A 16,053-nucleotide genomic window follows, 5' to 3' on the forward strand; every position below is an offset into this window, starting at 1 on the left:
GACCTGAAGGGACCCCAGCCTTGCAGGCTGCAGAGGAAGAGGGGGACCGTGGTGCTGGGCCAGTGCAGGTGGCACGGGCCGAGAAGGGTGACGGTCGCAGTCACCAAACACAGCACACTTTTTTACAGCATTTCCAGAATCCTCACCAGACCGGGAGGTGGCTCTGTAGACGTGCCCACTTTATGGAGAAAAACCAAGGCTGAGTGGGCCGTTTTCTGAATTGAAGTTCCCTCTGCCCAAATAGCCCTCGCTTGGGTCAAGTTGACAGAAAACTGACCAGGACAGCCCCCTTTGGTTCCTCCCTATTGTCTTTGAGAATGGGTTTCACTTTGCAAGCCCAGCTGGCCTGGAGGTGGCCATGTAGACCAGACTGGCCTTGAACTCACAGAGATCTGCCTGCCTCTGTCTCTCTAGTGCTGGGATTAGGGGAATGCACTACCATACCAGTCTTGTCCCTTCGTTTTAGAGAGGAGATTTTCTTTGACTGTGAGTCTGGGGACGTGCCAGAATGTCACCCTGTCAGGAGCTTCCCAGCAAGATACCTCCTCACGGAGAGAGGCATGGGGAGGCATCGGGTGGCATGGCAATGTATGCTGGAAGCAGATCCAACTGTGGATTTCCTGGACTTACCCCAGCTCCCACACATGCCTGTCACTTAATTCATGGCCCACCCACAGACCTGTAGTGCCAGTCTGGTGCCTGAGGCTCTAGGAGGGGTAGGGCCAGGATGCCAGGGGAATGAGAATCCAAGGACACACAGCACCCTCCTGGCAAAAGCCGCCTCTCTCGGGCACCACAAAAAATAGCCATGACTCCACTGCCACCCTGGGACCTTGCTGAGCACCTGCTTCTGACAGGGACAGGGTGAGGGTGGCCAGAGCCTTGAAGGCAGCAGGATTGGGCGGGACAGGCCCCTCCATGCCCCCAGGGAAGGGCCCGGCAGGCCTGTTCTGCCTAGAGCTGCCTCTCAAGGGCAGCCACAACTGGCCCCTACCTGTGAGGGTGGCGAGACAGAGATGTGGCACATTGACACCTGTGACAAACGCCATGATCAAGGCAACTTACACAAGAAAGCATTTCATCTGGGACTCATGGGTTCAGAAGGGTTGAAGTCCACGGCCGTTAGGGCAGGGAGCGTGGCCTCGCAGGCCGGCATGGTGCTGGAGCAGTAGCTGAGAGCTCACATCTACTCCACTAGCAGGAGACAGAGGGGAGAGCACCGACGAGCAATGGTCCGCATCTTTGAAACCTCCAAGGCCACCCCTAGCGATTCACCTCTGCCAAGGCCACGCCTCCTAATCCCTCCACCAACTGGGGATCAAGCATTCAAATACACTGCCCTGTGGGGGCATTATCATTCAAACCACCACATCTTCCTACATTGACTTTGCAAAGTTGCTGAACCAAGGAGAGACACTGGGTACACACACACACACACACACACACACACACACACGCACGCACGCACGCACGCACGCACATGCACACGCACACACCCCTCAAGTCACTGTCAAGTTGCCCATCAGATTCAATGACAGCAGCATTATTGGTGAAATAATGATCAGTCTGGGACAGACAACTACTGCCTTGTCCAACTGTGGTATGAGCTGCCGCCACAGCCCGCTACAGTGAGGAGAAATGGGTTCTGTGGACTTTACTAGGCACTCGCCGATGAGGAGTAACATACAGTGTTAGGATCATAGGAGATACCTTGTTTATGTTAATAAGTTTTATAGTGTTCGCATATATGTGCCCCCAGAAAACTTTTGCTGCTGGGATGGGGCAGCGAAGGATGCGTTCGTGAGGCTGGGTGGAGGGGGAGAAAGCAGAGCCTGGGAGCTTGCAGCCAGTTGGGGACAAGTTTCCAGCAAGAGGGGAAAGTGCTGGGTCCGGGGATGGAGTAACTCTGGTGTCCCGGGTAGGGGAGGAAGGCTAAGGCCTACTGGAGATATGTCCCAGGAACCATGGGAGTAGGGGGGCAGGAGCTGTCTTAGAGAGGGTGCCCAACAGCCTGGTGACAGTGTCGGGAGCCGTGATGGTCAGATGGTGACATTTGCAGTGTCCATGAGTTGGGTATGAGGGAGAAGGGAAGGTGGGGGTGTAGAGGACACCCCTGGTCCAGGTCAGGGACAGGCTAGGGTGCGGCTAAGAGACAGATGTGATAGGGTACAGGTGATGTGCAGAGAGAGAGAGAGAGAGAACGCTCAACAGTCAGGCAGTGTCAAAGGTCATATTCAAGGTCAGCAGCCACAGACCCAGACAATCCATTGTGTCTAGCACAGCTCAGAAACTGAGTGGCGAGCTGGCCTTGGCAGCTGCTGGAACTAAGCCAGGCAGCTGACAGAGGGAAAGCTGAGAGGGTCAGGTGCAGAAGGCCCAGGGGGTTGAGCCCTGGTGTGGGAGTGTTGAGATTCAGATGTGGTCCGGTGAGTGCTGACAGGGCAGTTTGGTCCTTAGTAATGACAGTGTGTGGGGCCTACCCCAGAGAGATGCCTGAGGCCAGATGGAGGCAGCTGCATTGGAAGCGTGGGGTGGGGCCAAGGAGATGTCAGGAGCTGGTGCCATTGACAATAAAACCCGGGGACCACAGCATGCTGGGAGCTGGGAGCTGGTACCCTCCAGGGGCGAGGGCAGAGTGACAGCCAGCAGGGAGGGAGGGGGCCTTGCACATGCTGACATCTGAACAATTAACTTCAAGGGCTGGAGGATCAGGAATTCAAGGTCATCCTTGTTTATATAGTGAGTTCAAGGCCACAAGTTCTGGGACAGTGAGGAGCAAGGAACAGCTGGAACCTCAAGCCATGTGGGCAGAATGGCAGTAGCCATGGGGATAAGGCTTTAGGAGGGCATGGCCACTGTGGGGCAAGTCGGTCCCTGGTGCTCAATGGGGCACTAAATCAAAATGATCACGGCACCTGGAAGAAGGAGAGGGAGTGGAAGGTGTGAGGTTTCCATGGCAACAGGAGCACAGAGTGGAGGATGCTCTGAGGGTGGGCCAGGGGAGGCCTGTGGTGCTCCAGGGACCCCTCCCCTCTGCTTCTGCCTCTTCAGTAGAGTGGGGCTGTGGTGGGCCACAGGGTGTGACTGAAGGAACTGTGGCCATTGTTGGTTTTATGCGGCGGCGCTGTTTACCCTGCGAGGGAAAGCCACAACAAAAGCCACTGTGAGAGTTTATTAGGAAAGGGAGGGACAGGAGAGGGTGTGCTCGGGCCTGCTGGAGAGACATGTGCGGAGAGGGCGGAAGGAGGAGAAGGGGGAAGGAAAAGGGGGGAGGAGTCTGTGACCCGCTTTTATGGATTCCCCTGCACATGCGCATATGGGCTCACATAGCTACGCCACGCATGCACGTAGATTGTGTGATCACGCTGTGCGCTAATTACATGACCACACGGCGCACGGATTATGTAGGACATAAGGCCCCGTGCTTGGCTATTGAACAGTGAATGTGCTCTCGTGTAACCACAGCCATCATCACTAGTGTCAATGAAGACAGTTACTTGATGGGGAAGGGGGCTGGGGAAGGACTTTTTTCAGAGGTGTGCTTGGATGGATTCTTAGGGGCCCAGGGAAGCGTAGAGGCAGGAGGATGTGAGAAAAGACCTCCCACCTTGTCTATGTAGTCAGGGGGTCTCTGTAAGTGGTCATGAGTGGTCAGTGACCTCATCAGCTGTGAGATGCTGTGGTAGAGAGCTCTGAGCACTAATGGGCAGGGGAGAGAGCCACGCATGTGTGGCCCCCTCTTCTGATGTCTCCTCAGGGCAGCAGCTCCTCAGGGAGGAGGACTCTGTGAGGCCTGAGACCAGGCTAGAGCCTGATACAGAGGTAGGCAGCTTATATCCATCAGTCGAAGGACAATACATCTCCCCAGGACCCATTCTGAAGCTGCGGCTACAGAAGGATCCCAAGCAGGTGGTCCAGCAGCTGAGGGGCTCAGCAGATTGATGGTTCCCTGTCTCTCCAGAGCCAAGAGCTCTGGAGCTTCAGTTGGGTACCAGGCGTCAGGTGGACAGGGAGAAGCTGCTGTATGGTGGGGTCCACGTCAGCGGGTACTGTTGCCACACTCCGGTGCAGATGGGCCAGAGGGAACCCTGAGGTTGGCAGAAAGTGGGAATCCATGTTTTCCTTTCCACGTGACTGCTGAGTGTCCCTACACTCTCTGAGGATCCAGCAGCAAGCTAGGCAAACTGGCTGCCCTCCGGAACTAAGCTAGCAGGACAGCAGGACGGCAGGACAGCAGGACAGCGATGCACACTGTTGATAAAGCAGGAAAGGACGGTGTGCAGGAGGATGATGCAGCCTTAGTTGGAGGGATGAGGCGGGTGTCTTAGTTTCTCTCCCCGTTGCTGTGGTAAAATAACACGATGTAACAGCTAAAGGAGGAGGGGCTTATTCCGGTCCAGGGTTCAGGGTGCAGCCCATCACAGTGGGCAGTCAAGGCAGCAGGAGCCAGAAGCACCTGTCCATAGTCGGAAGGGAGCCATGAGAGAAGCCGTACTTCTGCTCAGCCCTCTCTCTGTCCTTGTACAGTCTGGGATCATCTGCCCAGGGAATGGCCCCACCCATAATTAAAATGGGTATTCCCACACCAATTAACAAATTATGTTTTAAAGAAATCTATGTGTGTGCACGTACACAAGCGGAGGTCAGACAGAGTCGGTTCTTTCATTCTGCCATTAGGGCCTGGGGGATCGAACTCAGATTATCAGGCTTGGCGGCAAGCCCCTTACCTGCTGAACCATCTTACCACCCCATTTACATCAATTAATACAATCAAGACAATCCCTCATAGGCAGGTTCTAAGGCCCAGACCCCCAGATAGTTCCAGGTGCTGTCAATTAACCCTAACCATCTCAGGAGGGTAGTTGAAAAGGAGACATTTAAACAAACCCCTGAAGTCTAAGGGTATAAGCCTTGTGGATGTTGGGGGAGTGCATTCAGTTATATGAAGGTCCTGAGGCAGGAAAGCTTGGTATCTTCATGAACTAGCAGGAAGGACCATGTGGTTAGAGCAGAGAGACCCACCGGTAAGGGGTACCTCTTCCTAAACAGTGACATTCCAGCCTCTGCCTCCCATGGCCACTCTCTGAGCCCCTCAGTCTCTCTCTCTCCCTACTTTTCCTTAGCGATGTGCCCAAGGGTGCCAACACCTTTGGGGTGTCTGGGAGCTCTGAGGTGAAGATCTACATGGTCTATGATCCCGCACGGGTGGCGGAGCCCACAGGCCGGGCCCACTGGCCCCTGGATGCCAATGTGGATGTGGTGGTGGCGGCGGACACAGTCAGTAAGGACTTAAATGACCTCAAGGTAAGTATCCCTCGGGCTGGCTTATATCCCATCCTGAGTCATCTTGGACACATCTCCACAGAGACCCAAACTTCACACACCCCAACACTACACAGCACACTGGAACAACCGGGTCACCCCCAAGATCCACACAGAGATCCAGACCCACAGCCCACCTCATGCACCCCAATATCACACAGCATACCGGAACTCCCTGATCACCACCAAGATCCACACAGAGACCCAGATCCACGTTTCACCTCATGCTCCCCAACATCATACAGCACACGGGAATACCCCAGTCACCCCTCAGATCCGCACAGAGACCCAGACCCACAGCCCACCTCATGTACCCCAACATCACACAGCACTCAGGAACAACCTGGTCACCCCTCAGATTCACACAGCTCTGTTACTCCCTCCAGTTACCCACAAACCTCCGTGCTCCCCGCGCAGGATCCCATGGCTGCACTCACGTGTTCTCACACAGGGCCTCAGCACGCCCACTCAAGCCTCCACATGTACCCAGCAAGCCACCTCTGGCTGACCCTTCCCTCTGGTCCTAGTGTCTCTCATACCCAACGTTCCCTCAACTCCTGGCCCAGTGCCTTCTCCGGGATGGGACAAGCTAGGACCTGTGTGTAGCTCTGTTCATGACAGGGTCTGTGGCAACCTTCCCTGGAAGGAATCCTGTCACGTGGGTCAAGTGGGGGTAGGGGATGGGAGTCTGGACTGTGGCAAAAGTCCTGACACTCACTGTGATCGTGGACCAGGGTGGTCATTCCCTCAGTACAGAGGATGAACGATCCCAAAGGAGGTCAAGTTGCCTAGGCCAGTAGGGACAGTGGCCCCTCTCTGTCTGTCCCTCTCACATCCCAGAAGGTCTTGGACTCACCATATCCCTCTTTGTAGCCCTCGTTTCTCCTCAAATTGCTTGGCGCCCTGGAACAGCACCCCAGGTCATAATTGCCAAAGAGCTTTGCCTCTGCCTCAAAACGGGGCTGTAGGTGTGGCCCACATGTCCTCTGCCTTCTCTTAGGACTGACTTCCTTCCCCAGGTGAAGGTGTCATACTTCGGGTCGCAGGAAGCTGGTGCTCTGGGTCACAGCGTGCTCTACCTCACTAGTGTTGGTGAGTCCTGCTTTTGCCTGACTGTGGACGTGGTAGCTATTGGAATATGGTGAAGGTGACTGAAGGTTGTGGAGCCTTGGAGCAGAAGGCCTCAGCCAGCCACCTCTCTCCTTCTGCTTCCTGGGAACACCAAACATCTCCAGGACCACAGGAATTGAGACCCAGCCATGCTTAGGGCCAATAGGATCTAGAACGTCCCTGCTTCCAGTTTGAGTCACAGTGACTTCCTCATGGGAGTCCCACATGTCTCTGTATCCCTGAGACCCAACCTAGAACCACAAAGAGCCACGTGCCTCTTTCACCCAGAGCCCATGGCAGCCTCCTCTGAGGACAACAGACCCTGGCCGTGGGTCCCCAGTGGCTACTGTTAAGGGCCCCCTGCATGTGGCATAGAAACCCAGGGCCACCAAGACATAGTCACCCATCACACGTGGCCAAGCCAGCAACTTGTGTCCCTCCAACACCAGAACTGCCAGTGTCACCCTAGCCAGAGTCCCAGGGCCAGCACATGGGCTCCCAGATGTTGAGTCTCTTGAGCTAGGCTGCTGGGTCCTCATCAGTCAGGGTGGGAGCCAAGATGGCTGGGCCTGCCATCACAGGTACAGAGGCAGGTGACCTGTCTGCCCTTTGCAGATGTGTCCCTCGATGTCGACACAGGCCGCACAGGCAAGGTGACGAAAGGCTCGGGTGACAAGGTGAGACACTGGGTACCCCAAGAGTGTGGAGCTGACGGGCAGACTGGGTGATCTTGGCAACAGAAGAGCCGCCAATTCCAGTCCAGGATGGGTGCCATTTATGGAAGTGTGGCCACATTGGCTAAGTGCTGTGTGACTGTTGGGAAAACACCCTCTCTGGTCTGTCTTAGTCTGCTCACTGCAGTTTCTACTCAGGAGGTTGTGTCTGGACCTCTCAACATGGCCGGTGCTTCGCGAAAGGTTGCTATTTTCCGTTAGAGGGGGCTATGGTATTCAGCTACAGCTAGGCCACGAAGAATGAAGGAGAATGGAGCTGTCCCATGGGGAGCATGCAGCTCACATAGGGACAGGAGGTCCAGTTTGCAGGGAAAGACCCAGAGAGGCAGTCTGGATCTCAAGCTTTGTGGGCAAGGTGGGGCAGGACTCCTGAATGGCTGCATAGGTTATTCACTGCACGAGGTTGCTCTGGGAGGTTGCAGGCTGGGACTACAATGAAAACCATGGTGTGGGCCCTGGCACAGGGTGGCATCTACTCAGAGGGGTGGGCAAGAGTGCTATGGGTGCCATGGAGGCAAGCAGTGGACCTGTGCCATCTCAGAGACCTGGGTTTGAAGATTAACTGTGCAACCTGTATGTGGTGATGTCACCCTGCTCCTCCACTGTGAGTGCTGGGCAGAGCCACGACATATGATCGCACAGGTTGTTCACTGCACAAGGATGGTTGTCTCCGGGTCTGAGCTTCACTAAAGAGTTCTGCTCCCCATGTCCACGGTCCCTCTTGAAAACTTTAAGCGGACCCAGAATATCAAAGTTTCTGAGCTAACCACTGAGCCAGCCCAGGCCATGTCTCGTCCCAGAACCCCCAGGCTTGACTAACCCAAACCTTCCTGTGTGCCACAGGAAACCTGGCGCTGGGGCTCCGGGGGCTCTGGGGCCATCCTGTTGGTAAACTGTGACAGAGACGCCCGTGGGTCCAGGGAAGATCTGCATGACAGACATTTGAGGTCACTGGAGGGTGAGTGACCTCAGGCATGGGAGGTGAGGAGGGAGGGAGAGAGGGGGTCTTGTGTCCCAGGCTTTCTTTTGGGCCACCAAACAGTTCCCAAGTCATGACACAGAGACTTCTTATTAGTTTTGAATGCTCAGCCTTAGCTTAGGCTCGTTTCTTGCTAGCTCTTACAACTTAACCTGTTTCTCTTCATCTATGTTTTGCCTCGGGGCTTTTTATCTTTCTTTCCTTCTGTACGTCTTACTTTCACTGCTTCTCCATCTGGCTGGCTTCTGGCCTCAGGCATGTCCCTCTTTTTCTCCTTCATTCTCTCCTCTTCTTCTCTCTAGCTTTCTCCTCCTACTTATTCTCTCTGCCTGCCAGGCTTGCCTGTCCCTCTCCTGCCTAGCTATTGGCCGTTCAGCTTTTTATTAGACCAATCAGATGCCTTAGGCAGGCAAGGTGAAGCAAATGCAACACATCTTTACATAATTAAACACACATCCTTACATCATTAAACAAATGCAGCATAAACAAATATAACACATCTTTACACAGTTAAAGTAATTCTGTAGCATAAACAAATGTAACACATCTTTGCCTAATTAAAATAATATTCTGCCGGGCGGTAGTGGTGCACACCTTTAATCCCAGCACTTGGGAGGCAGAGGCAGGCTGATGATCTCTGTGAGTTCGAGGCCAGCCTGGTCTACAAAGCAAGTTCCAGGACACTTGGGAGGCAGAGGCAGGCTGATGATCTCTGTGAGTTCGAGGCCAGCCTGGTCTACAAAGCAAGTTCCAGGACAGCCAGAACTGTTACACAGAGAAACCCTGTCTCAAAAAAACCAAAAAAATAAAATAATGTTCCACAGCAGTCTTGGGGGGATGCGTTTGTCTCAGAAATCACTCTCTTAGACCTGCAGGACATGTCCCCAATGGTCCTGAGCTGCGGTGGCCCTGATGAGCTCTTTGAAAGCCACAAGCTGGTCTTGAAGGCGTCTTTGCCTGATTCCAGAAGACTGAGGGTCTTCTGTGCCCGAGGTGAGTGGCGGTGGCCCATCTCATCCCCTTCTTCCTTCCGTCACTCTGCCACTGTCACCTTTTTGTAACTCGTCGTGACTTGTGTGACTGCACTATTGGGGAACGGTATGACAGCCAAGGATGGAGCCAACTGCTGGTCCCATTACACAGATGGAGAGGCTGAAGTCCAGACACACAGAGTCACTGTCACACAGCCCGGTGGGTGAAACCATTGGCTTCTTGGCCACCAAGGCCCCTCCCTGACCCCACAGGACTTGTTGGCTCCTCTGTCACTCCGAACTCTTGCTGGCTGGTGGCCTTGGGCCCTTGACCCAAGCAGGCAAAGAGGGGCAAGAGACCTTAGAGGCGGGGGCCCAGGGCCTGGCTGAATCGCTAGATTTTTCTAATCAGAATCTGCAGCTTTAGGGGACTGGGGTGCAGTTCAGTGGTGATATATTTAATTACCCCAAATAAAAATCCAACCACATCAGAAGCCACTCCCTTCTTCTGTCACCACAAATGAGATTCGTCCATTGTGTGGCCCGCACAATCACTTCATTGCTCTCTGTGGGTGTGTCATAGCCCATCTGTGGATGTACTTTATTTGGCATAATTTATTTATAAACACTATGGACAGACATTTGAGTCCTCATCACCTTTTGGGTGATGCTTTTCTCTAGTTATCTGCTATACAGTTCACCTGAGGTTCAGAGAGGTTGAGTCACTGAGCCAAGGTCACAAAGCTTGTGCATTGTAAAGCTGGAAGGGAACTCAAGGAGTGCTCCCCAGAGGTGGCTCAGACCCAGACTCCAGCCACACATTTCCTGTCTTCCTGTCCTTCCAGCCCCAACCCTGTCCCCACATTGGCCTGACCCTGTTCTCCTTAGGTGGGACCTCCCTCTCCGACTACAAGCAGGTGCTAGGACCCCATCATCAGGACTATGAGGTGGAGCGGCATCCCGGGGAGAGCGATATCCAGTTCTATGTGGAGGGACTTGCCTTCCCTGACACCAATTTCTCAGGGTTGGTCTCTCTCAGCGTCAGCCTGGTAGGCACCGAGGTAAATACTAGATGAGGGCTGTGCCAAGGGCGGGGTGTGGGGTCAGAGGCCAGTCTGGAGCCCACAAAGCCACTGAGCTCTCCTCTCCCCCAGGGCCTCTTCGAGGTGTCACTGTTCACAGACAGCGTGAGCTTCCGAGTGGCCCCCTGGATCATGACCCCCAACACCCAGCCTCCTCTGGAGCTGTATGTGTGCAGGTGAGCCCCCCCCCCCCCCCCCCCCCCCCGCCAGCTCCACCTTGCCAAAAGCAGGAGAGTAAGCAATAATGCTGGCCAGTCCTCATTCAGGGATGGTGTCACAGCCCTGAGCTGCCACAGGACCACAGTAGAGATCCTGCCACACTGACCAGCACCAGCTCAAGTCTGCTGGCTCCCTCCCTGTTAGACACCTTGAATTCACTCTGAGTAGTGGGGTCAGGTGTGGTGGTACGAGCCTGTAATCCCTCATTTGGGAGGCTGAAGGAGAAGACTGGCGGTTCAAATCCAGCCTCTGCTACGTGAGACCCTGTTTCAAAACAAAACAAAATCAGGATGGTGGGGCAGAGCCCTGCATGTGTGCCAGGGACTATAGAGACCTGGCCTCACTCTCCTGAGGCCACTCCTGCATCTTCTGAGGACCCAGGGACCCAGCCACAGGCCCCATTGTGAGTCTTGCCCATTCTGAGTGTCCTGGTCCTTTGGCTATGCGCTGGTATCTAGTGGCCTCTGCTGGTCAACCCTTGAGATACCACAGGTAGGGGAAGACAAGTCCTGCTGAGCCAGAGGCAAATTCGTAGCTAGAGGATGTGGCGTGGCCACTCGGGATTATCAGTCCACCTGGAGCCAGGAGTGTCCCAGCCTCCTGTCTGTCAGAGACCTCACCTTCACTCTCTGCTCTGAGAAGACAGGGCTAGCCCACTTACTGCCGTCTCCATCAGTGGCATCAGCCTCAGGTCACCTCCATAGCTACCCTGGACTGCCTGGGCTGGTTCAGGCACCCTGCCTCTGGGCTCCACAGCCTGGCCTTGCCCTGCTCATGCACTGGTCATCTGATGTGATCTAGGGATGTGACCCCTACCCCCCACCCCCCCCATCTCCAGCCTCTCCAGGGTAGGGATGGATCTGAAGCTCAGCACCCAGGGACCCAGGGCCTGGCACAGCTGGAATCTGGTCCCAGCTGCAGTCTCTGTCCTTGCAGTGTGACAGATGCCCATGGCCGCAATGACAAGTTCCTGGACGCCATGGCCCACCTGGCCCTGAAGGCCAACTGCAAACTGGTGGTCTGTCCCCGGGTGGAGAATAACAATGATCGCTGGATCCAGGTGGGTGCAAGGCCAAGCCAAAGAACTGGGTGGATGGTGGGTGATTGGGAGTACAGGAGCCCAATCACATCTACCTGCCAAGCCTGGGGACATGGGCCTGCCTGGCCCAAGTGAGAACAGCCTGGCACAGGACTGAGGGCCACCCTCCAACAGGAGCAATCTCTCCTGTCTCCTCCTGACTCTGGGCTGGGTCTTCCGGATGGAGCCCCAGAGGCCTCCTGCATGTTCTCCTCAGGTCTTGGGTGATGTCATTGTCTGGGGTCATCTTTCCTGAAACCTCCTGAGGAGGCCTGCTGTAGATCTTTCTTCCTCACACAGGATGAGATGGAGTTTGGCTACATTGACGCCCCTCACAAATCCTTCCCTGTGGTCTTTGACTCCCCTCGAAACAGAGGCCTGAGGGATTTCGCCCTTAAGAAGATCCTGGTGTGTGGCCAAGTACACGGGGGTGGGGAGGGGGAGTGGGGAGGGGCTTTGGTGGCTCCTCTCCTGGGAGCTCTGGTAGAGCCTCATCTGGTCTTTTAGGGTCCAGAGACTGGTGGGGGTGGTGACAGCAACCTGGAGAGTGGGTGGAAGGTTCCAGCTAAGAATGCAAATGATATGCAAATTGCATGCAAATAGACACCCACTCCCATTACACCTCCTCCATTCTGGGAAAGACAGAACAGCAAGGTTCTTGGTCAGAGGTCATTCTCAGTGGCCAGGGGTTATTCTCAGTGGCCAGGGGTCATTCTCAGTGGTCAGGGGTCATTCTCAGTGGCCAGGGGTCATTCTCAGTGGTCAGGGGTCATTCTCAATGGGGAGTCAACAGAGATGGTGGCCTTGGAGACCAGACTGCCTTTGAGGGGCAGTGTACCCTTAGCAAGCATGCCAGGGACTGTGGTACTCCTTATGCACAGGATGGTGGCAGCAGCTACTGCCACCACTGAGTTCTGGACACTGCCCCTAGTTTTTTGTGGCTTCCCATGTTCAGTCCACAAGACACTCTGCCCTATTATTAATAATTGTTATTCATAATTCCTTTTTCACTACCAAGGAAACTGAGGCCTGGGGAGGTTAAGCAACTTGCCCAAGGCAGGGAGCCTGTGGGCACCCATGCACAAACCCCAGCTGGGACCTGCAAGGCCCCCGTACCTGACAGCTGGCTGCACCTTCTCCCGAGGTGGCCCCGTTTCTGTGGGTTTGTGGGCTCCAAGTCCCTTCCTGCTGGGACAGTGTGGACATAGAAGGGCGTTTGGGAATAGGGTGTCTCAAACCAGTATCTAGCATACCTGGACAGGGAGTAGGGATGGGGTGTAACAAGTCTTTCTCAGTTCTACCAGCCAGCTCCCAAATAACTACATGGAGACTTATTAACTATGAAAGCTCAGCCTTAGCTTAGGCTTGTCCCACTTGCTCTTATAACTTAAATTAACCCATATCCATTAATCTATGTGCTGCCACGTGGCTCATGGCTCTTACCTCTCCTCCTGCATGTCCTGTTTCCTCTGTCTCTGGCTGACAGCTCCATCTTTTTCCTCTCTAAGTCTTCTTTATCCCCAGAAATCCCGCCTAACCTCTTCCTGCCCAGCTATTGACCATTTAGCTCTTTATTAAACTAATCACAGTGCCACATCTTCACACAGTGTAAAGGAATATTTTGCAATGGGGGTGGTGGTGAATCCTTCTGAGTATGTGTGGAGACTGGAGTGCCCTGGCTCTTGGCTCTGTGACCCCTCGGCCTCTGCTCCCTTTGGGTTCATGGTGCTCCTTTCCTCTTGGCTTACTATGTAGGCTGAGGCTGCTGAATGCCCTCTCCTCTTGACTGGTATGTCAGGAGTCCTGAGCCCTGTTTCCCCAGCAGCTCACAAGTTTTAATGTGTGGGGTATTTGTGCGTGCACATACATGTGGAGACCAGAGGTCATGCTTCCAAAGTTGTCCACCTCATTTTTTTTTTTTTTAGATAGTGCCTCCTATTGACTAGGACTTGCCAATTAGGCTTGGCTAGCTAATTAGTGAGGTCCAGGATTCCACCTCTGTCTCCTCTGCCTCCCAGCGCTAGAATGGCAAGTGTATGCTACCACACCTGGCTTTTTTGTGGGTGCTGGGTCCCCAAACTCGGGTCTTCATGCTTGCGTAACAAGTGCTTTCTTAACCTCCTGAGCCATCTGCCCAGCCTTGATGTGCTCCATCCTTCCTTCTTTTCCTACTCATGGTCTCTTTTCCACGTCTGTCCATCCACAAGTCCTTTAGACATACGCTGCTTGATCAAGGGCCTGCCTGGAGACTCTCTGCTCACCTCTGGGCACTGACTTGATCACGAACTGCTCAGTGTATACAGAGAGGGGCTTGTTAGGTGTGGATGGAAGCAGGTGTCCCATGTCTTACTCTCCTCTCAGCATGACTCCTCCCCACCTCCCCCACCCCGCCCAACCTTCCTGCCCATGCATGCTCTGATGATGCCTCTCTAGGGTCCTGACTTCGGATATGTGACCCGGGAGATCCAGTTCGCAGGCGCCTCTGGCCTGGATTCCTTCGGCAACCTGGATGTGAGCCCACCGGTGAGGGTGGGCAGCAAAGAGTACCCACTCGGCAGAATCCTCATCGGTGGCAGCTTCCCCAAGTGAGTGGCCTGGGAGGGTGGCGGGTGAGGGAGGATGCAATCACCTCCTCCATGTGGCTCTCCAGAGCCCATGACTGTCCCAGACTCTGGACTGGAAGGTGCTTTCCAGAGCCCATGGGGAATGACTGTCACGGAGTCCAGTCTGGGAGGTGTGCTCCAGAGCTCATGGAATAATAGTCACAGAGATTGTAAGGTCTCAGGGTCAAATTAGTGGTCCAGAGTCTGATTAAGATCATCACCACATTAAACCAGCCTGTCAGAGGCTAGGAATGAGCTTGGTTGTCAGGGACTTGCCTACCATGCATGGGTCCCTCTTTGGGTTTGATCTCCAGCTTGGTGTAAGTAAGCCAAGAGTGGTGGATCATAGTTGTGATCCCAGCACTTGGCTGAGTGGAAGCAGGAGGATCAGAAGTTCAAGGTCATCCTCAGCTATATGGAGAGCTCAAGGCCATCCTGGGCTAATGAGACCCTGTCTGAAGTCAGCCAAGCTGGGAGGTGACATGTCCTTTGCCACATAAGCAGGGACAGGCTCTTTGCATGGGAAAGCCAAAATCGCTGCTGTCCTGTCTTGAAAGGACCCAAAGGCGGAACAGGCAGCTGGAACTCTTATGAGAGCGATTCAGTGACCCCACGCTGGCCATCTGTGACGGTGCAAAGAACAAGATGGTTAAGGCTCAGTTAAGGGCAGATGCTGGCTCATCATTCAGTGAGTCCCTCCTGCCCCCAGGCAGCCAGACGAGGGTGTGCCCCTTGAAGCCCACAGGGGTTTCACTGTCACAAACCCTGGAGGCCCCTTCCGTTTGTGGAGCTTGGTGTGGAGTCTAGGTGTGCCCCAAATTGTCCTCTGAGCCCCAGCTGGCCACACAGCCTGGGGCTGCTGAATCAGACAAGGTGGGTTTTGCTGGTACCAAGTGAGGCACAAAGTTGGGTCCCCGGACCTGCTGCACTGGCTGGGGCTGGCCAGGCGATGGACAGAGGCCCGGCTGGCCACCCACCTCACATAGTACACTGGAGCTGGGCTTCAGGCCTGGAGGTCCCCAGGGAGCGGCCTGTGGGTCTCAGGATCCGATGCCCATTGATGTGGGCTGTGTCACTCAGCCAGTGTTCGCCACGGTGTCTGGCAAATAGTTGGGGCTCGATTTGTTCATTTAAACGAGGGTCAAGCCGGGCGGTGGTGGCGCACGCCTTTAATCCCAGCACTTGGGAGGCAGAGCCAGGCTGATCTCTGTGAGTTCGAGGCCAGCCTGGGCTACCAAGTGAGTTCCAGGAAAGGCGCAAAGCTACACAGAGAAACCCTGTCTCGAAAAACCAAAAAAAAAAAAAAAAAAAAAAAAAAAAACGAGGGTCAAGTGCCAGGCATGGGTGAAAGTATGGTGGGTGCTAAACATGGTGGTACAACCCAATAACCCCAGGAGGCTAAGGCAGGAGGATCATGAGTTCAAGGCCAGCTTTGGCTACAATGTGAGGCTCTGTCTCCAAAACGAAAAACCAAACAAATAAAACAAAACCAACAAACTAAAAGGGCAGGGAGACTAAGCAAAACAAAAAAAACCCCCAACATACAGAAAAGGAAGTTCTAGGGAAACAGGGTGAGCAATGGTGTTTCATTTTAAATAATTTCTTTCCTATTCCGTGCCTCGTTTTCTTCAACTGTAAAATAGGTTTGATAAAAAGCCCTCTCCCGCCAAGCAGTGATGGTGCATACCTTTAATCCCAGCACGCGGGAGACAGAAGCAGACCGATCTCTGTGAGCTTGAGACCAGCCTGGTCTACACAGTGAGTCCAGGACAGCCAGGGCTGCACAGAGAAACCCTGTCTCAAACTGCCCCCCCGGCCCCCCTCCCCGCCACAAGAGAAATGCTCCTCTAGGATTAAATGCGGTGGTAGCGCAGGCCTTTAATCGTAGCACTCAGACTCAGGAGGCAAGAGAGTTCAAGACCAGCCTGGTCTACAGAGTGAGTTCCAGGACACTC

At 54.3% G+C, this 16,053-nt stretch overlaps 1 protein-coding gene across 1 annotated transcript in view; it reads left to right on the forward strand.

The window, feature by feature from the left end:
• Padi1 (peptidyl arginine deiminase 1) overlaps window positions 1-16,053 on the forward strand; it is a 34,788-nt gene that overhangs the window by 7,858 nt on the left and 10,877 nt on the right. Inside the window, exons 2-11 of the mRNA XM_052717403.1 lie at window positions 5,124-5,304; window positions 6,342-6,414; window positions 7,048-7,109; window positions 8,010-8,124; window positions 9,013-9,138; window positions 10,005-10,177; window positions 10,271-10,374; window positions 11,354-11,477; window positions 11,796-11,903; window positions 13,929-14,080. Of these exons, the coding sequence (XP_052573363.1) occupies window positions 5,124-5,304; window positions 6,342-6,414; window positions 7,048-7,109; window positions 8,010-8,124; window positions 9,013-9,138; window positions 10,005-10,177; window positions 10,271-10,374; window positions 11,354-11,477; window positions 11,796-11,903; window positions 13,929-14,080 (1,218 nt within the window). The remainder of the gene's footprint in view (window positions 1-5,123; window positions 5,305-6,341; window positions 6,415-7,047; window positions 7,110-8,009; window positions 8,125-9,012; window positions 9,139-10,004; window positions 10,178-10,270; window positions 10,375-11,353; window positions 11,478-11,795; window positions 11,904-13,928; window positions 14,081-16,053) is intronic.

Source organism: Peromyscus californicus, unplaced genomic scaffold (assembly GCF_007827085.1).
Source record: "Peromyscus californicus insignis strain IS unplaced genomic scaffold, ASM782708v3 Scaffold_5__1_contigs__length_169319896, whole genome shotgun sequence".
NCBI lineage: Eukaryota > Metazoa > Chordata > Mammalia > Rodentia > Cricetidae > Peromyscus > Peromyscus californicus.